Here is a 19939-nt window from a genome sequence, read left to right as displayed (position 1 = left end):
AAACTTTATTTTGTATTTATTTCTTTTTAGAAAATGATGTACACTGATGCACAAAAGAAACGCAACACTCAGGTCTAATGTATTTAATCAAATATTTTAAACATAGATACCAAACAAAATCTCAGAAAATGTGAACAGAAATACAGATCAAAGAATCAGGATAAGTTTTCAGTGCGACACACTGCCAGAATGGAAACATAAAAAGAAGGAGCCATTGCGTATTGCTGGTATTTATTTATTTAGACATAAATGACATAAGTGGTTTTTTCTTCCATTTTCCCCCATTTACTGTATCCCTGGGGGTTTAAAATGTGTATTATTAATACTTTCTGTAAAAAAAACACAGCAAAAAGATAAACCAGTCAGTGGAATACAGATATAAAAAAATGAAAGAAATTAAAATACACGGCTGGAAACAATTAGGGGACATTCAGAGACATCATGCATTATAAATCCTACAGCCCTGTATTGAAATAATGCAGAAGAGCCCTGTCATGTTAATGAAAAGTCCAGGTGAGTCTTCAACAACACAGTCTGTGCCCTCCCCCCACACTGGGTCACTACGCTGTGTGCTCACCACAGACTGAGACAGGCCTGGCATTGAATATGCAGACTGGACATGCATGAATCGATGCTCAAGCATGCTTAATACACACGGCTCTGAATACCCCCCCCCCAGAATGACCACGCAACAGCTGGCTAAGAATGACCACGCAACAGCTGGCTCAGAATGACCACGCAACAGCTGTCCCAGCAGAGGTGCTGTTGTGTGTAGCGGGATCCTGCCACGTGCATGTCATTGATTTGCCTGTAATTTGTGAGTTGTATTGACTTGTGTTTCAAGCGGGGATGCTTTTCAGAATGCCGAAGCGCTTCTTTGGAAAGGTGCACAGGCTCTTCTGGTTCTTCTGGTTCTCAGAGCGCTCTTCCGGGCTCTTCTGGTTCTTCTGGTTCTCAGAGCGCTCTTCTGGGCTCTTCTGGTTCTCAGAGCGCTCTTCTGGGCTCTTCTGGTTCTTCTGGTTCTCAGAGCGCTCTTCCGGGCTCTTCTGGTTCTTCTGGTTTTCAGAGCGCTCTTCTGGGCTCTTCTGGGCTCTTCTGGTTCTCAGAGCGCTCTTCCGGGCTCTTCTGGTTCTTCTGGTTCTCAGAGCGCTCTTCCGGGCTCTTCTGGTTCTTCTGGTTCTCAGAGTACTCTTCCGGGTCTGGAAGGCTCTTGGTTCTTCCTGCGGATGATCTCAGCTTCCACTTGAACATGTGCAGCTGTCGTATGCTGGTCTTCTGGCCATGCCGGGCAGCATAGTCCATCGCCGTCGCCCCCTGCCGGTCCTCACTGAAGATATCGGCCCCGTGCTTGAGGAGCTCGTCGATGCACTGGCTGCGGCCCCAGGCTGCTGCAACGTGGAGGGCAGTCAGGCCCAGAGGAGTCTTGAGTCTCACGTCGGCACCTGAAAAAGAAACGAGATAGCAAAGTTAGCAGCGGGCAGGGGTTTCCCAGCACGAGGTGGCAGGACGGAGATTCTGATCCAGTGCGAAGTTCACATAGAAAGGGAGAAAAAACAATAAACCTAATCAGGGGGACCAGGTGGTTGAACACCCTAGTCTTTCAGCTCTGGGTTCGAATCTGGAACAGGTCGTTAGTGACATGAAGTGAAATGAGGAACTTCTCTCCTGGAAGCATCAAGGAGACTGAACTGCTCCCACAACCCCTGAAGGGTGCTCCCATCGGGGAGACTGAACTGCTCCCACAACCCCTGAAGGGTGCTCCCATCGGGGAGACTGAACTGCTCCCACAACCCCTGAAGGGTGCTCCCATCGGGGAGCTGATATTGCCGCTGCCAGTTAGGGTTACCATGCGAGTTCATGCTCACCGGGGCAGTTTGGGACAGCTCAGGCTTTTTAACTCCCACCCCAATGCATTCTGGTAAGTGTAGTTTACTCTTAAAAAAAAGAAATACAGATGAACCTGCTTTATATCACGATTGCCGTGCAGCCGTCATTTCTCAAAGGACCTATGATGCATGGCGAGTGCTTTTTCAAAAATCGTGATAATAAACAGGGTATGATATTAAGTGAGGTGATATAAAACGGGTTCATCTGTACATGAAAAGTACCTGAGACGGGTTGAAAAGCCTCAACTCTCTCAAACTGTCCCAGTGAACATGGAGCCAGATGGTAATCCGAACTGCCAGCGACAGCGGGGCCCTTAAGGACCCTCCCTGGACGCGGAGGGCCTCAATCGTTGCTTGGAGGAAGCCAGTCTGGTACCGTTCTGCAGGAGGAAGCACACTGCTCCGTGGTGTCCTCTGTGTGCGCTGATGTACAGAGCGCAGGACGCCCTCTGAGAGACCCACACAGCTCTCTGCACCGCGTTCATTCGCAACGAGTTAGGAGTGGAATACGAACAGTCCGCTGCTGTCACTCCCGCAGCCTTCAGCTGTCAGGCAGAAACAGAAAATTAAAACAATTTGGGTGACTTTTCATAAAAAATATATATATATATATTTAATTTTTTAGAACAAATAATACATTCTTAAAATGTAGGCTGTCCCTGAGTCACTGTGGCAAGGATACTGTACTGTAACAGAAGTCTGTTCACACCCAAGAACAGACTTCTGTGTGTCAAGGTCACCTCACCCACCCCCCAAGAGTTCAGCTTCACTTTTTTCTCCCACACTGTATTTAGCTGTATTGAGAGCACGATTGAGCCATTCTGCGTTGGCAGGTGCTGCAGGTCTAATGATGATATGAGGTAAGATACCTTTTCAACATCTCCCTCCACCGCCGCCTTCACCAGCCTCATCCAGCCGTCATAGTGCCACACCCGCAGTGTAATCACCGCTCCCGGGACGATGTCATTGAAACACACCGTGGAGCTGTTCGGCAGGTCGCCTCGAGTCGAGAGAGAGAGAGAGAGGTAATGTTAAAAACTGCAAGACCCGACCCGCGTAGGAGAAAGCGTAACTTTGTTCATGGAAATATAGGTGACTTGTCGGGGCGTGTCGGGGCGGGTCGGGGCGTGGGGCGGGTGATCCCGGGGTTCTGAAAGCGCACAAGTAAAATAATAACGGTGATTAAGAAGAAGTGTACACTGGTTGCCAGGGAAACAAGAGTCAACACGAAGTATTTGGTCATTTGTCCTGCGATTATGACTCTCCCAACTCGACACACCATGCCTCACCTGCGCAGTCAATGCTGTGTGAATTACCCCGCACCCAGAGGACAGGTACCAAGTCACCGCTCACATCACACACAGCAGCATCAGTCGAGCAGTCCAGTTGTATACTATTGAATTGATACTGTGTAATGTAATAACTATACTTGTGTAGAAATTAAAATTACAAAGACAATAACACAATTTATTCACAAAAAAAAAAGTTTTGCATTCACTTCCAATATTCGATCTAACATGGCCAAAGTGAAAATACAAACCCTGGATCTTCCCCGTAGCTTGGACGATGGAAGTTATTCACAATATTTCCATACTGTCTCAGTTTAATGAAATCAGGTCACCTTAGCTACATCATAACGAACGCGCGTACGTGTGTGGACGAGGCTTGTAAAATTGGCCTCATAATCTATCTATCTATCTGTCTATCTGTCTATCTAGATAGATAGATAGATAGCTATATTATATAACCCGCACTCTTTCTTGTTAAACATTGTGTCGTTTAGGGTCTATTTTTTTAATACTCCTTCCTGTTTCACACAGTCCCGCCCCAATCAGACAAATACAGCAAATCAGCAGGCTGTATAGGTCTGATTGATGGAAGCGATCCGTACGGACAGGTGTGTGTGATAGTTTAGGTAACTCGTTAGCGAAACAATTCAATTCCTTTAGAGACAGTTCACGCAATTCATACTGACTACACACGCTCAATAAAATCAATTCATTTGCCGTTTAGAAAAGGGCGTCTGTATGTCCCGGAATTATGGGGACCAGCTGGCAAAAGCGTGAACGCGTCTTAAAGGGCAGCAGTGTGGAGTAGTGGTTAGGGCTCTGGACTGGACCGGAGGGTCATGGGTTCAATCCCAGGTGGGGGACACTGCTGCTGTACGCTTGAGCAAGGTACTTTACCTAGATTGCTCCAGTAAAAACCCAACTGTATAAATGGGTAATTGTATGTAAAAATAATGTGATATCTTGTGACAATTGTAAGTCGCCCTGGATAAGGGGGTCTGCTAAGAATAATAATTAAAGCAAGTCTCAACACCAGCTACTGTTCACGTTGGACCGGGCGAACAAGGCGTGCCAATCCGGCTTCTGCTTGGCAGCAGGTCTCAAATCGAGTGTCTTCTCCAGGATGAAGTCCCCGGGAGCTGGCATGTGTGAGCTGACAGTACCCGACATGATCGCCCGGAGCAGCGCTTCCCATCCCGGGTGCTGGGACCCCCAGTGTCTGCTGGTTTTCATTCCAACCGAGCTCCCAGTTACTGAACTAGACCCTTCATTGAACTGATCGTTTGCTTAATTAGGACCTTTCTAATTGTTTTTCCGCTCTTAAACAGTTGCAGATTTTGCATTTTTTTTTCTTTTAATAGTATTTAATCATGTGCAGTGAATTACCTTCGTCCAGGTGGAAAGCCTTTGCAAATTGGAGGGGATGCCGGCCACCAGCTCCAGGGAGTCTTTGAGCTCCCCTATAAGCGTCTGGCCGCGACAGTGGGGTACTTTAAACAACTCCCCGGTATCCTGGAATCTCGTATACAGACTGTACTGCTGGGGGCTCGGGCCGGTCTTACCCGACTTCCTCCTCACTCGCCTTCTGCAGCCTCTGCTGATCGATATCCTGGTTGATGCTGCAAGGCTTGTCATCGTATTGCACTAAAACAGCTTCATTTATACCGAACAAATACCAAATAAGTAAAGCTGAGAAACCGTGCAACTCATGGAGCTCACCGCACACCTTTCTTTATCCTCTGTTTGGAATGCAAAGCTCCTAGGAAACGAGCACGCACACACACTTCCAAATCGACTCGTGGAATCAGGAGTTAGGAACTGGAACACACACAATAGCGTGCCTGTGATTCGAAAGTGGAGTGATTTGCATCTGAAATACTAACCGATTGCAACACTTATTAGGACAGGCTCCAGTTTATATAGATAATGTATGCAGCGTTTATTATTCTGCTGGAGGTGGTAACTGGAGGGGCAGAAGATGCACGTTCTTTTTGGATGCATGGTTCTGTAGTTCAGTTAAGCGCTAACCTGTTCAAATGTTTTCCCTTTCTTTAGTGTTCTTGTAAACTCCACGAGTTTTTACTTACGCTTTTGCAACGTACAGTAATTACTTTATTATGAATTAGTTTAGTTAAATCCGCCTGTTTTCCCCCACTTTCTAATAATTTTTCAACTGTGCCCATATTTACTTGAAAATATTAAACATGACACTTTGATGCGTTCTATTTAAAAGTATATAAAGTTGTTTTTTTTCCCTCCCCAGATCTTGTCTGTTGGTACACCTGTTCCAAATGTAGCAATGCCTCTATTCCCATGAAACATATTTTACTATTGATAAAATCCACTTCCTTTGCTGTGCTGTTATTAGCACCAGTAATATGCTACAGTCCTCGTGTTCTTTAGTGGAAGATATTTTGGCTTGGCATGCATTCAGACATTTCAATTTGCAATATTCAGATCTTCCAAAGCCTGCAAACAAGTCCAGTTGCTTCCTAATACTTCACTTGATTCTTCAAACTCCTTCATTCTGTGGATCTTGTACTTACCTTTTCTCTTCTCAATCCTAAACAATTAGGAGAACGAACTGGACTAATATATCATTATTACAGTTATTATCTTTACAGATGTGGCACGAGGGGCTGCATTTATTATATAGAAGGGATTAGTAAAAATAAAAACCATCAGATTTCATTTTCAGCAAAAGATTTTAATTAAAATGTGTACTGTTGGTGATTGGTAAACGTGGTTTCAATATTTTAAATGATTTACTTGTGCATAAACATTTCCCACTTTCCTGTGTAATTACATTTTTGAATCTACATTTTCCTCCACAGACATTACCAAACTTATGTTTATTGAAGGCTAATCAAAATAATACAGAAAATTATAATTAAAAAAAAGATGTATCAAGTTAAAAATTGACAATTATTTTTAAATGCTTTGAAAACTGCAAAGTTAGTATACAAAGTATTTTAAAATCAATAAACAAGGTACATTTAGAAAAACAAATTAAACTCTGCATAAAATATTTATAAACATTTCTATAACATTAAAAAGTTCAGAGACCCTGACAAATAAACACTGCTGAGACTTAGCCTCATTCCGACATTGTGATCTGTGAATGAGATGAACAGAGGTCTGAAAACATGAACCCACAGGCTTTAGAACTGCCCCTTCTAACTGAGATCTACCCGCTCGCTACATGCAACCCAGTGCTTGCTGAAGGCGATACACAATGCTCCCACAATACACCAACCTTCCTTTACAAAGAAAAATAAATAGAAAAATCCTTTAAATAAACGTGCAACAGTCCCCAATACTACCCACCCCCTCTACTGGCCATAGTACGTGCGGCCCCAGACGTGGAACAGAGACAAACCTCAGGTGCCTGTCCACCTGTGAAGCTGGTCCTGCAGGGATCATCAGATGGACAGGCACTGGGAAACCACACTGCTGCTGACTCAGCCAGACTGACTGGTCCACCCGTTACCCACGAAGCTGCTCCTGCAACCTGTCTTGTTCCGCTGCTCTCCCATCACAAGCACCCCGGCTCAAACGCATCCTTTCGTCTGTTTGCTGGGCTATTGAACAGTCCACCACACTGTGCCTCTCCCATCCTCCAGCAGGGTTTACTGGGTTCTGCTCTTTGCACAGCTATCTGACAGTACAGTTCAGCCTGCCCTTTCCTCCCTTCACAGAGCTCCACGCCCACTTCAAGCTCCTGTATGGGTTGAATCATGGGGGCATATCCCAGATTCAGACTTCTCTGTTTTCTCCATTTGCGATCCCAACATAATGCCAGATGGCATCGGGCACACCCCGAATAACAAACCCAACACAGTATCTGTGTATATATATATATATTGTTGTACTCTAATGCCCTCTTGGTGGCTGTGAAGGCACTGCTATTCTAAATATCACACTTAAAGCATGGCAGTATGGTTCCTGCATGGATCGCTTTAGTAAACCGTAGTGCTTTCTACTTCCACAGCTGAAGGCAGAGCAGCCTTTAACTTGCACAAAAAAACACAAATGTGTGTCTGTGGTTTTACAGCAGGAAGAAATCGACCCAAACCATGTAGTGGTTATATATGGAGCTGGACTGAGTGGCTGTGGGTTTAATCTGCTCGACATCATACTTAGCCTACCTCCTAAATACATTTTGTGGGTCAGTGGTCTCCTGTTTTAGAAGCCCATTTGCACACAACGGCGGTAGGGAACTGCAGCTGAAGCTCAAGTCCTGCAGCTGTTACAGGAAAAGGAGACAAGCACAGTGTCAGCTACGAAAAGTCCTGTGACTTGAGAACAGAGCGAGACATGTCCTGGTCATGTACGGGCAACTGAACTGTGTGGAGCCCTGAGTGTTTGCTTTCTTTTCTTTTTAAAACATCTATTTCTTTTCTTCTAAAAATAAAAGAACATAAATAAAAAAATATATATTACAGTAAGCTTAAAAGAAAACCATTGAAACTATTTATAAATACTCTTTTTATATTAAATGCTTATACTGTAATACATCAGGCAATCCCACTTTCTGAGCAGCACCATTTACTGAAATAGCATCGGCGGTTACCGTGTCGTCTTCTCCAACAGACTTTACTATATAATATATATACTGTGTGCATTGGTTTTCACCTCTGCGCGGCAGACCACTGCTACCCCCGTCCCACAGGAGAGGAGCCCTCCTGCTGAACACAGCCCGGGATGAACTCAACCCCACCCGAGTCACAGTGCTGGCTTCTGAACTTGTCACCTTTGGGGCGCAGAGGGCACACGAGCGCTGTGGCATGTTCAGACTGTGTGCTGGCTTCGCTCCAGAGTACTATTTGTTTGTTTTTTTTCTCCATTGATGTGTCATTAAATTAAGGCAGCAGTGTCCTCTGTGCTTACTGATGGGTCCAAACTAGCGAAAAACCGGACATCCCTGTCCCGGTCAGCCTGCAGGGCTATCACAGTCTCTTCAACAGTCTCCTGATGGGGGCAACCTGCATCCTTGAAGTACGCTGGGGAACACAAAACAAGAGAGCACGTGTTGGGAGTTAAAACCACAAGGGAATCGGCTCTGGTTATAAAACGTGGTCGGCCAGCGTGCTCAAATTGTAAGCCTGCTTTGCTTACAATTTTCTTTTCATTTTCATTGCCAATGCGACCTGCATGCAAGGAGGACGCAAGCCTTCTACGAATACAGCAGATGTTGAATACATTAACAATTCACATATTAGAAGTGCTGCCTTTGCATGCGTATTTACCTTTCTCCAGTACAGTCTGCCGCAAAGCCTTGGCTACAAGCACTCGGACGTTAGCCACAGGGTCTGCAGACAGCGCAATAAGACTGGGGAGTAAGTGCTGAGCAAACTGGCCCATGGGCATGCAATCCTCTTCTACCACAGCCTGCAGTCGAGACAAGAGAGATGATGAGCAGCAGCAGCAGCAGCAGCAGTGTTTCTATCACCACATTCAGAACAGTGCTACCCTTAAAATCACGACAGATTCCTCCACTGTCCAGTCTGTCCAATCACTTGCTGCACTAGAAGATGTAGTTAGCACGTGGAAGTATTTCCTTCATTGTCTTACAAGTATTCAGAGTTTACACACTCAAATAAGAGTCTTACATTTGTTACACTAGGGCTAGGAACTTTAAAATTGAGTTCAGATGCCTAGCAGTGATTACAATGTCGAATGCAATACAGGTTTTTGTTCAAGTTACTGAACATGGTGAAAGTTGTCATGGGGCTCACCTGACAGATGAAGGCAAAAGCTTGTCTTCCCACCCACTTGGGGCAATGGCAGAATCTCATTATGAGCTCATTGAGAAAGTTCAAGCCCAGGTCATTGGCCCCATTCATGTAGAACTTCCTCAAGATCTCCACCACCTGTCAGAGAACAGTTTTGACAACATTTAACAAGGGAGGAGTCGTTGCACCCTTTAGGAATGGGTTTCTGCTTTGGATCATACAGATTTACAAGACTTGAGAAACGTGCAGATTTAAAACAACAAGAACGATAACAGAAAGCTCTCCTACCAGCCTGTAAGAGATCCATCGGACTTCAGAGACTTTATCAGAGCACAGCGTCAGTGCAATTTGCCTCAGATAGTCGTATATGTCATTGTGGCTGTACAGCTCAACGATCAGGATCAGCTGCCTGTTAAAACACAGAACAGAAAATACATGAAGACACAATGCAAAAAAATGGAACCCTGCTCAAAGCTTACATAAACTGCATATCGCACCACTGTCGCAGAAAAATCAAATAAACAGAAAAGAACTATCGTTTGCCTCACTCTGCCAGCTCGTATCTGAACCTCCAGTTGCGGCTGTTATCAGTCACCATGAACTCCTGCAGCTGGAACAGGTACTCCCTCCTCTTATCAGCATGAAGCAGCTGGAAATCAAACCAGTGAAAATGAACACCAAAAACAAGCAAGCATTCACACCTGGCTTGCTTGCATCCCAACCACAAAAATCAATAGAACTTACAGCTTATTACAGAGTTTCATTATTACAATATCGCTCACACACAGAGTGCATGTTCATTAGCATTGTAACAAAGCAGCTTCTCTTACCTTGAGGAAATCGTAGAGGTGTTTCAAGACTCCGATCCGCACCTCATCCAGGTCTTTCAGGAAACCGTTGAAGATGGGTAGGAGATCTGCAGCTGTCAGCTGCTCTCCCAGAATCACAGCCAGCTCGTGGATTGAGAAGGCCAGGGTTCGACGCACTTTCCACTACGAAGGAACGATTCAAGCACATTATGAAAACCGTGGGGACTTTCATGGCATTATTCCCTCAGTAAGGAGGCACTGCAACATTATTACACATATGTATGCACTTTCGTAGCGGACAGTGATTGCACGTTTATAGAAGTTAGTACTATATTGGATTACAATTCTTTGACAAACATCTGTATCAAAGTCTTCAGTATAGCTCTCGTTTAAAACCCCCTGACTATGAAGCAATATAGGTAACGGGATCAATTATCTAAAATGTTTAAATACCGGTTTAAATAACACAACTAGGAACAATCCTGACATTTCTGTAAAGTTTAAAAGATAAGAGAGACTCTAAAAAGACACGAAAGAGGCTCTCCGGTACTGTGGGAGAGGTTGGTTTTCACAAAGGCAAAAGACAGCTGTGTTAAGATCCAGCACGGTTCAGAGGGTTCCTGCTGATCACTTCTGGCTGCAATGTACCTGCACATCGGTAGCCAGGGTCTCGTAGGTATCCTTCAGGCAGTGCCAGTTCTGTCGGCCCAGGGTCAGTGCCACGCCTGGCAGGCTGAAGGCACAGTGTTTGGCTATTTCAGTGTCCACAGTCTGGGCTCGGGCAGGGTCTGTCATTGACAGGTACTGGTCCAACAGCTGCTGCGGGATGACATTCTGAGCAAGGGAAAGGAAAGGAGATTTGAAACTTTTTTTTTTTTTTTTTTTAAATCAAGTGGCATGCACCAGCTGGGATGTGTCATTTCCCAATGTGCTGAAACTCACCTGAAGCTTGGATGTCTCTTCTTCAAACAGCAGATCAGGGTCCTGCTCCATGTGCAGCTCTTGCACATTCTCAATCAGCTGGGGCATCATCCTCTGTGGCAAGAAAAGGAAAGGATTTCATGTAAGAATATGCATTTCTCCACTGAACAGCCACTGTGAACTGCATCCCATCATTCAGTGAACTCACATTATCATAAGGGTCATAATCAAGGGGAGGTTTCTTCACAGGGGGCTCAACACCCACGTTTGAAACTGGTGGGGCTTCACTGTCTGAAGGGTCCACACCATCTGAGGGGGAGGCTAGCAATGGAGTCTCATGCTGCTCCTGCTGCTCCTGCTGCTGCTGTGTTGTACCACAGGAATCCTGACTAGCCTCTGGCAGCTCCTCTTCAGAGTGTGCGTCCAGCTGGGCTGCTTTAAGGGCAGCGGAGAGGACTTGTACCTGTGCTGTAAAAGTCAACAGGAAGGGTTCAAATACAAGCTGTAGCACACTGCAGAAAATGAACACACAGAGAATCGACAAACACAAACTGGGGTCTGCAAAGGGTAACAAAAAAAAACCAAAAAAAAAACCATTATGATAAAAAAGGCCATTATATAATAGGATTGTTTTTTTGCACAACTTAAAGAGAGAGCTCATTGATTGCTAAAAAAAATCCAAAGCATCACCCGGCAGCTAAACTGCCCGAGACCCGAGGTCTTATGATGCGCACATGGCATTTACTTACAGAGCACTTTATTGAGAGTCAGGCCAGCCCACCGAGACACAGGCGGCGTCAGAGAAGATCGCGAAGGTGCCCTGAGCCCTCCTTCTCATCATTACCTTGCACGTCGGGGTCATCCATGTGAGGCTGCAAACTCTCCAGAGCTTTCTGGATTTCTCTGCGGGTAGCTGGTCCCTCGGAGCTCCAGACGGATTCCCTCTCCCCCTTGGCTTGGGGCTGCAGCAGCTCCAGGTCCTGGCTGATGTCTGGGAGCGGAGGTCTCCAGTAGTTAAAGGAGTTGTAGGTGTCCTCGCTGCTCTCCGGAGACGCTTCTGCACTGTTGTTGCTGTTCTCGCTGGCAGCTGGAAGACAGCGCTGCTCCTCTGCTTTGCAGGGGGCGGGCGATGCTGGCTGAGCACCCCACTCTTCAGTGCAGTTGCTAGGGGTGATCTGTGCAGCCTCACTGCCTGCAGTGGGTGCATCTTTCCAGACTTCACAGCGATTCTTGTCTTGTTCTCTGCAGGTGGAGCCCTCAACAGCGATTTCAGACCTGAAAAGCAAAACCAGTACTAGTAATTAAACGCCACAGAGCATATCAAAAAGAAAGGGATCCATCCATACTCTTAGATGATGTAAACTTAAGAGCAGATCGAAAGGAACTCAGTAAAATAAACCAATAACAGGAGCAGTGTTTCAATTAGTATACTGTACAATCACACTCCCCTGTATTGAGAAACACAAGGTGTTTGCAAGAGGCTGCTTACCTCCCTGCTGGAGTACACTTGTCTTCTTTGAAGTACAGCCCTGCGCCTGCGGGATTCGCAAACGTGGAAATAAACCGACCGAGGGACTGGAAAGCAGCCTGGCGGACCTACAATTGAAAAAACGAAATGTTTTCTATCACTCGAAAAACAAAACAATTTTCCTACCACGATTGATTCCATGCTGTGTGCATTCTGGCACCCCAATATTGGTATTTTAAATGAATCTACAACCACCACTCCCACCTTTTAAATTTACGAAATAACAAAACACTGTCCACTTAACGAACATCGTTTTGGAAATATGAAACAGCCTATATTTGTATGATCTTACCCATCTGGAGGGATCGCTGATGAGGCTGATGAAGAGAGGGGACAGTTTAGTCCGCCGGACCTCAGGGCAGGTGGAGTTGGACACGGTCATGAAGCACTCTGCACACGCCTTGCGTATACCCCACACGCTGTCCGAGCACAGCTCAAAGAATTTAGCAATCTGAAAGAAAAAATGCACACAAATGTTAAACGTCTTTCTTATTATTTAAATAAGGAAACAAGGCTTGAAAAGTACAAAAGATCAAACAGATTGTAAAATGAAACCCTTGGACTCTGGACGGCTTCCATCTCGGATTCACCAGTGAAAGAGAAAGCCTCTGCTGAAACTGTCTGCACTACAGCAGTCCTGGACAGCACTGCCTGCTTAGCTCCAACAACAATGCACCACATGCACGCCAGTTTTATACACACTTACCAAATGTTTTTCTGTGGCATCCTGTCCAACAATACTGCAGAAGTCCCCAAAATTAGCCGCACATACCTATTAAGAAAGAAGCAAGTACTCACAGGGTGCAAAACACACTTTACAACAAAATGCACGCAACTTACAGAGACTGGGGCTGAATGAATTTAAAATGAGAACGTTGCTATTTTGTTATGAGCACATAGACACAAAGCCTGTTTCATATTGAATTCAGAAGAGTAAATGCTCCTTGCATGAAATGTTGTAGGATCTCTTACCTTACGAACTTGGAACAACCTTCCGTCGCTGCACAGATCGCAGAATCGATGCAGAAGCAGATGTTCCACGGTGTCCTTGGTTAACATCGAGACCAATTTACACATTATCTAGAAAAAAAACACAAAACATACAGAAAACGATTAGAACCAGAGCTCCTCAAATTACAAGACTACAAGCTGTACTCCTCTGGTAGATAATACTCAATCTTTATTGTTTAATCAGTTACCTTAAAACCTCAAAAATCAAACAAAACAGCACAATACAAGTCAAGCGGAATACAGTACGCACTGCCACGGCCTCTATCTTGTAGTCGTCGTCGCTGTTCGGTGTGGTGAGGTCCAGCAGGACAGGGCACACCTTGCTCTCAACATCGTTCTTGCTGATCAGACCCTGCTCCAGCAGAACCAGCAGCGCAGCTTGACTCGTCTTTCTCACCTGCAGATTCACAAAAGAAAACAGGCTTGCTTTCCAGCTCTAGTCAAGGATCTACCAGGGGCACGGAGCCACAGGACAGACCCTGATCAGCAGGGCTGGGTTCAATTAAAATCAATTTGAATTGATATTTTAGAGACATAATTGTTGCGATTGTTCAACTGCTTTCATTTGAAGCCAACTTAATTGACAAACAGCGCTGCCACTGCGATAAGCTTGTTTTAACAGAATGCTGCCGATTGCATACTTGAGCAATGATGCGTTGGAATTGATTAAAAAGGAATTGGAACTGATTTTTAAAAGGAACTGGAACTGAAAGACAGGAATTGACCCCCGACCCAGGTCTATAGTGATTTGCTGCACGGCAGACACGTGAAGGTAGATCTCCTCACCTGGTTGTTTGGGTCGGTCAGGTACCTCACCACAATAGGTACCAGGTACCTGGAGAAAGCCGCTGGGAAGTTGGGTCTCCTCTCATGGAGAAACATGGCGATATTGGGAACCTGCTCCATCACTTCAGCCCGCACTGTTGGCTCTGGAATCACAAAACAAAAAACAAACACACAAGAGTGTCTCGCGTTTCCATCTGCTAATAAAATGACAACGACAATCAAATCCATAAAAGTGTGGATGTTTACCTATTCAACAATGCAGACCAATATTAAAATGTGGGGCCCATTTATAAATTCATTACAAAAACAGATTTGTAATGCATATTACTGTTGTCTTACTACAGTGACTTCAAAAAAAAAAAAAAAAAAGTAACGTTTGTTCCTATCCCTATTAGATAATAATCATCACTGACGGTATTGGGGTGTGGGTTTAGATTATATATTTGAGAATATGTCTGGATTATAAGATTGCATGTACGTTATTTATAAAAAATGTATAAAAAAATAAAATCCAGAATAACTAGTGTAATCTATAATTTTAATTTTCAGTTTAAGACACTAAAAGTTTAGCTGCTGGAGTCTTTCCAGAAAGTGACCTGGTGCTGAAAAGGTTCAAATGAAATCCGCACACAGGTATCCCAGCTCTCATGCGCTCCACACATACCTCCATCTTCTGACATCCTGGCAACAGTCTCCATGACTGTGAGGAAATCATTTTCATTGTCGCTGAACTCCCGCAAGACATCCAGCAACCCCCTCGCCACGATCTGCCTGCGGAGCACAAGCAGCACTTGAGTCAGAGTCAGCTCCTGAACTCTGTGCGCTCAGCCAACAAGGAGGTAGTGAAACAGCCCAGTACTATTCAAACCTTTTATTAGCGTGCAAGGGTTTCCTTGAGTCAGCACAGAGCTGACTGCAGCGCCACACTTTCAGCTCTGCTGCTGCTGCTGATGAAGTTTCTGATCTGCTATCTTTTTGCCTGTTGTTTTTGCCTGGCAGTGCGAGGCTGAGGGGCAGCTGGTTTACATGTGGTTCATTACGGGTTGTCCCTTCATAACTTCAAAGAGGTATACAATTACGTACCAGTCCTTAAAAGATAACTGGGCTCTACTGAAATCACCAACAACAGCAGATCTAAACATTGCCCCTGGTAAGTTTTTTTTTTTTTTTTTTTTAAAAAGGGCTTTTGTTTAGTGTCTTAGTTATTTAAAAATATAGCTGTTCTTTCTAAATGTATCTTTCCTTATTTAAGATAATCTTGTTGTTTTAATACATTTTCAAGGGTTAGGAATAATACAATAACAAAAGGTACTGCATTTTGGCACTAGAAGAAGGAAGAGAAAGCAGTGAAAAGAGAATTTGTGCCACATGTGTGTCTAACTGGTGCGCTAACATAAAAACTCTAAGCTGTTCCAGAGAGCGAATTCCTAACAGAACTGAAGGCCGCGAGCGTCACATTCCTTCTGTACCGCGCGGTGTAAAAAAACGTTCCAGAAGAAACTGCTACTTCACTTAACAGCGTATAATTATACAAACAACTCTTTCTTTCCAGATGAAGAACTGCGGGGGCCTCCTGGCGTTTTCCACAGGTATCATTAAGCAGTTACAGCTTTGGCTTCAGGAAAAGCATCAAAACCACATCAAACATGCACATTCATTTGAAAACCACCAGCCTCAGTAAAGAGAAGCATTCTGCTTGGAGTCCTGGTGCTTGGCAAAGCATGCTGGGGCTGTGTCTTCTCTCCTAATATAATCCAAGCAATGCCCCACACCAGACACATGAAGTGGCGCAGTTGTTCCTCATTAAAGGCATGGGTCTGATTCAATCAGCACAATAACTGGCCCAGTTACAAGGGCTGTCATTTGCGCTTTCTGGACCAGTTTTTGCTAATATATATATATATCTTAATTCCGACTGGCAACAATTAGGGTGTAGGTATATTAACAGCTGAGCATTCGATGAACACGCTTTTCAAAGCATGGGCTAGCATGCAAAAGCCTTCAAAATGAAGAGCACTTTCCATACACTACATTAAACAAGATCTTGCTGGGAGACGAGGAGATGCTTTTCATGCATCAGAACAACAAAAACAAGCTGACTGAGCATGTCCAGGAAATCCAATACAGTACATTGGTTTTCCTGGATTTGGAAAATTGTCAAGATACGGCGCAACAGTGACACCGGTGGTCACACAAGCCATTGCAGCAGCTTCTTTCGTTTTTTTTGTCACTCAGCTAGTGAAGTGGCTGTTCCTCTTAGTCAATGGTTTCATGTTCTCCTTGCAGAATATTATAGAGGAGGGACAGACTGTAGATGTCTTTCATGCTTGTGCTAGCTTGTGTCTTGTCCAACACACATTTTGCATAGCTACTTGTGTGGCAAAAAAAATGACCTCCACACTCTGAACAAAAAAAACTAAATCTGGAAATCCTTCTTGAACAGTAAAAACAAAACAATTTCAGTTTAGTGCCGAGGTATAAAAATCCCCCCGGTATCCTTTATCAACACTAGCGCATGTCAGACATCAGTGTTTCAGTACTGCTTTTATGTATGGTCATTATATTACATTGCACAGTAGTTTTTCTTTTGGCTTATTGATACGTAGCAGGCAATGTAATTTAAAATGGTATGCCCTTGTCAATCTTACATAACTGCAGTTTGCATAGCTTTTACCGATCCTGGTATTTTATTGGCACATGACTTCCCCAGTCTTGTTCGTAAATGCCAGAAAATCCCACTCATGAGACCTTGTCAAATCGTATCAGTGAAGCTCACTTTCACAAGGCTGAAACACCGATTGCCATGCAGTTTAAAAATTCTGCTTTTGCATATTTCAATTAACAAGTTTAAAGTGCTGACACAATGAACCACGACTGAAGCAGTAAAAGTCTATGATAGGAGTTGCATGTTCAATTTTTACCCAGTGGATCAAAGTTCCACTGTTGCTTGCAAGTAACCCTTTATAGCTCTTCAGAGACTGAGTATGCACAGCAGCCACACTGATCAATACAACCCCTCTGAGTATGCACAGCAGCCACACTGATCAATACAACCCTTCTGAATATGCACAGCAGCCATACTGATCAATACAACCCTTCTGAATATGCACAGCAGCCATACTGATCAATACAACCCTTCTGAGTATGCACAGCAGCCACACTGATCAATACAACCCTTCTGAATATGCACAGCAGCCACACTGATCAATACAACCCTTCTGAATATGCACAGCAGCCATACTGATCAATACAACCCTTCTGAATATGCACAGCAGCCATACTGATCAATACAACCCTTCTGAGTATGCACAGCAGCCACACTGATCAATACAACCCTTCTGAATATGCACAGCAGCCATACTGATCAATACAACCCTTCTGAATATGCACAGCAGCCACACTGATCAATACAACCCTTCTGAGTATGCACAGCAGCCACACTGATCAATACAACCCCTCTGAGTATGCACAGCAGCCACACTGATCAATACAACCCTTCTGAATATGCACAGCAGCCATACTGATCAATACAACCCTTCTGAATATGCACAGCAGCCATACTGATCAATACAACCCTTCTGAGTATGCACAGCAGCCACACTGATCAATACAACCCTTCACCTTACCTGTTGAACACATTCTCGCTGAAGGCATATTTTTCCAGACGGCCCAGTGGTGTTAGATTGTCCTGCCCAGCATCCAGAAAAGCAGTTATCCGAATCCCATCACACTCTGTACCATAGTCATCAAATCCAACTGCGGTTCAAAAAAGATGAAATACAGTGAATATCTGGCTGCAATATGGAATTAACACATACAGGTTTATTTGAATGTATGCCCCCTCCTTCAAACCTCAGTAAATTACAGTCAAATGAGTGTATTCAGTGCTGTTAATTAAACCTGGGAGAAAACGTCAGCTATTTCTATCTGACACTGTTTAAAATAGACACCATCGGCTGATACAGTACACTGTATCCTTTACCACAAGCCTCTAGACATATTAAACAATTCTGTTGATAGATGTGGACATGAAGATTTATCATTATTATTATTATTATTATTGCTATTCATGTTTAGAAAACCCCACTCGTGCTCATCAAGCTGCAGGGAGACAATGCTTTCAGTTCATTCTTAATCCTATTATTTCGATTCAGATTCGGTTTTACCTTCTTAGTCTAGTTGGCTCTATATTTTCTTTTCACCGTGTACAGCCTGCTTTAGTTTCATTTGTTTCAGTATCCCAGCTTCACCCTCACAAGCTGCACGTTTACTGGGATGTGGTGTTCCAGATAGTTTCTCTTCTGATGGCAGAAGCATCTATATGTTTTGTATTGCATGACTGGTAGAGGAACTTTAATGAACAGTTTGATGTAGCAAGCCACCATTCAAATTGCACCTATCACTCGAATAATGCTGATAAACTAAATCAATACCCTTACCAAATCACTACAGTAAGAGGTATCTTTGCTTAACAGTATTTGCATAGGGGGGTAACAGATCTGAATGAACAGAAAACATTACTGACTAAACATGCCTATGAATAAAAAAAAATAAAAAAAAAACTTACAATCATCCAAATCATCATGACCGTCTTCAAAGTATAAAGAAAGCCCTAAAGAAAAGATACATACATAGATGAAAGAAAGAAACGAATTCATGGTAATAATGCATCAAACATCTACCGGGAAATACTGCAGATGACACTCAACACCTGAATTGGCGTGTCATCTGAACTTTTACTGCAATTTCACTGACATTACATACATTTATGTAATCGTTTCTAAATACAAATAAATAAAAAGGTTTAAACGGTGCTATATTAATAACAGTCAAACCCGAACGCGTTACCTCAATACACAACTCCGTTTCAGACAGACTCCGGCTTCCTACCTGCACACCTGCACACCTGCATACCTGCATACCTGCACACCTGCACACCTGCACACCTGCACACCTGGGTAACGCGTTGCGCAAGCAAGGAACTTCAGGAATGCAGACCACGTGATATACATACCGGTAATGACGCACAGCGTACGATACGCGGTAGTGAGTTATTAAAACACAGTCGAGTCGATTGGACTGGCCGGTAGCAGCACTCACACAATACCTGCTCTTTTACAATTACACAACTGGATGAGACACACAGAAATTTACCAAAATCGGTGCAAACGGAATCAGTGTCTTATCGCACTCGTTTACTAGAACTAGAACGGCCTGCCCCCCCAATACAGTTACTGTACCATCTAGCTTGACTTTGTATACACCTATTATTATTAAACGTTCAGCTCAAGAACAAACATCCACATGCTCAGAACATTGTATTTAATTGACAGACACTTTTAAGAGCAGTTGTGACCGGATACGATTTAAACACGGGTGTGTAATTATGTTTGAATGGGCGCTCGGAAACACACCGCCGTTTCAAAACATGACCCGACCTACAGACAGTGCTGTGAATACAATACGATCAAATCAGCGCCTCCACAACACGAACTACAAGCACAAACATCGCAAAGAAACACTAGCGACTGCAAACAATACCAACCCTGTGCAATATCACCACAGCATACCGCTAGTGTCAAGGAGACCTTGTTATTCAGTGATGTTTCTATTCAGTAATACATTGTTCACTTGCAATTGTAAACAACACATATTAATTACTCAAACGTCGCCTATCTAAACATTTCCTGCTGAATGTAAAATGCAAGTACGGAGATATATATATATATATAGGTTAAGAGTTTTAATCACAGCGAAATAAACTTTAAAAGCGATTAAATGTCTTTACCTGCCATCTTGAATTGAACACTGAACGGGGCAGAGAGCAAAAACCACTTCCTGAAACCGTTTCCTAAACAGGGTTTGTGGGGTTTTTTAAATTATAAATTAAAATACGTAAGACTTGGCTATAATTAAGAGTCGTTTACCTGTGTCATATTTAAAAAAATATATATAAAAATTACGCTTCAAATAT

The 19939-nt window shown here is 43.8% G+C and overlaps 2 protein-coding genes across 2 annotated transcripts; both read right to left on the bottom strand.

Annotated features, from left to right (window-relative positions):
• Positions 1-170: 170 nt before the first annotated feature.
• Positions 171-5109, bottom strand: LOC117427880 (ankyrin repeat domain-containing protein 60-like). Its single transcript, XM_034908339.2, has 4 exons — positions 4562-5109; positions 2756-2886; positions 2263-2431; positions 171-1442 (listed from the first exon to the last, which is right to left on the bottom strand). The coding sequence occupies exons 2-4, from the start codon at positions 2795-2797 to the stop codon at positions 1063-1065; spliced, it is 591 nt and encodes a 196-aa protein (XP_034764230.2). The 5' UTR covers positions 2798-2886; positions 4562-5109; the 3' UTR covers positions 171-1062.
• A 2233-nt stretch (positions 5110-7342) lies between these two features.
• On the bottom strand, positions 7343-19882 carry LOC117427673 (serine/threonine-protein phosphatase 4 regulatory subunit 1-like). The gene is made up of 20 exons (XM_034045866.3): positions 19754-19882; positions 18533-18577; positions 17592-17721; positions 14630-14736; positions 13966-14108; positions 13430-13576; positions 13141-13248; positions 12875-12940; positions 12461-12619; positions 12130-12236; positions 11485-11915; positions 10849-11108; positions 10662-10754; positions 10368-10553; positions 9741-9902; positions 9459-9559; positions 9199-9319; positions 8914-9048; positions 8425-8566; positions 7343-8178 (listed from the first exon to the last, which is right to left on the bottom strand). The coding sequence occupies exons 1-20, from the start codon at positions 19758-19760 to the stop codon at positions 8033-8035; spliced, it is 2796 nt and encodes a 931-aa protein (XP_033901757.2). The 5' UTR covers positions 19761-19882; the 3' UTR covers positions 7343-8032.
• Between the last annotated feature and the right edge of the window lie 57 nt (positions 19883-19939).

Source organism: Acipenser ruthenus, chromosome 29, assembly GCF_902713425.1.
Source record: "Acipenser ruthenus chromosome 29, fAciRut3.2 maternal haplotype, whole genome shotgun sequence".
Lineage (NCBI taxonomy): Eukaryota > Metazoa > Chordata > Actinopteri > Acipenseriformes > Acipenseridae > Acipenser > Acipenser ruthenus.
The sequence above is the reverse complement of the archived record's forward strand: the minus strand, read 5'-3'. Positions and strand labels throughout refer to the sequence as shown.

Bases quoted from the DNA above. Each gene is read 5' to 3' on its own strand.
- LOC117427673 (XM_034045866.3), bottom strand. The intron at 13,577-13,965 runs GTGAGGAGATCT...GTGAATCTGCAG, and splicing joins TGACCGACCCAAACAACCAG to GTGAGAAAGACGAGTCAAGC. The intron at 9,049-9,198 runs GTAGGAGAGCTT...GTTCTCTGACAG, and splicing joins GATGGATCTCTTACAGGCTG to GTGGTGGAGATCTTGAGGAA.
- LOC117427880 (XM_034908339.2), bottom strand. From the start codon at position 2,797: ATGAGGCTGGTGAAGGCGGCGGTGGAGGGAGATGTTGAAAAG. The intron at 2,432-2,755 runs GTATCTTACCTC...TCTGCCTGACAG, and splicing joins TGGAGGGAGATGTTGAAAAG to CTGAAGGCTGCGGGAGTGAC. The intron at 1,443-2,262 runs GTACCAGACTGG...TTTCTTTTTCAG, and splicing joins GTGCTTCCTCCTGCAGAACG to GTGCCGACGTGAGACTCAAG.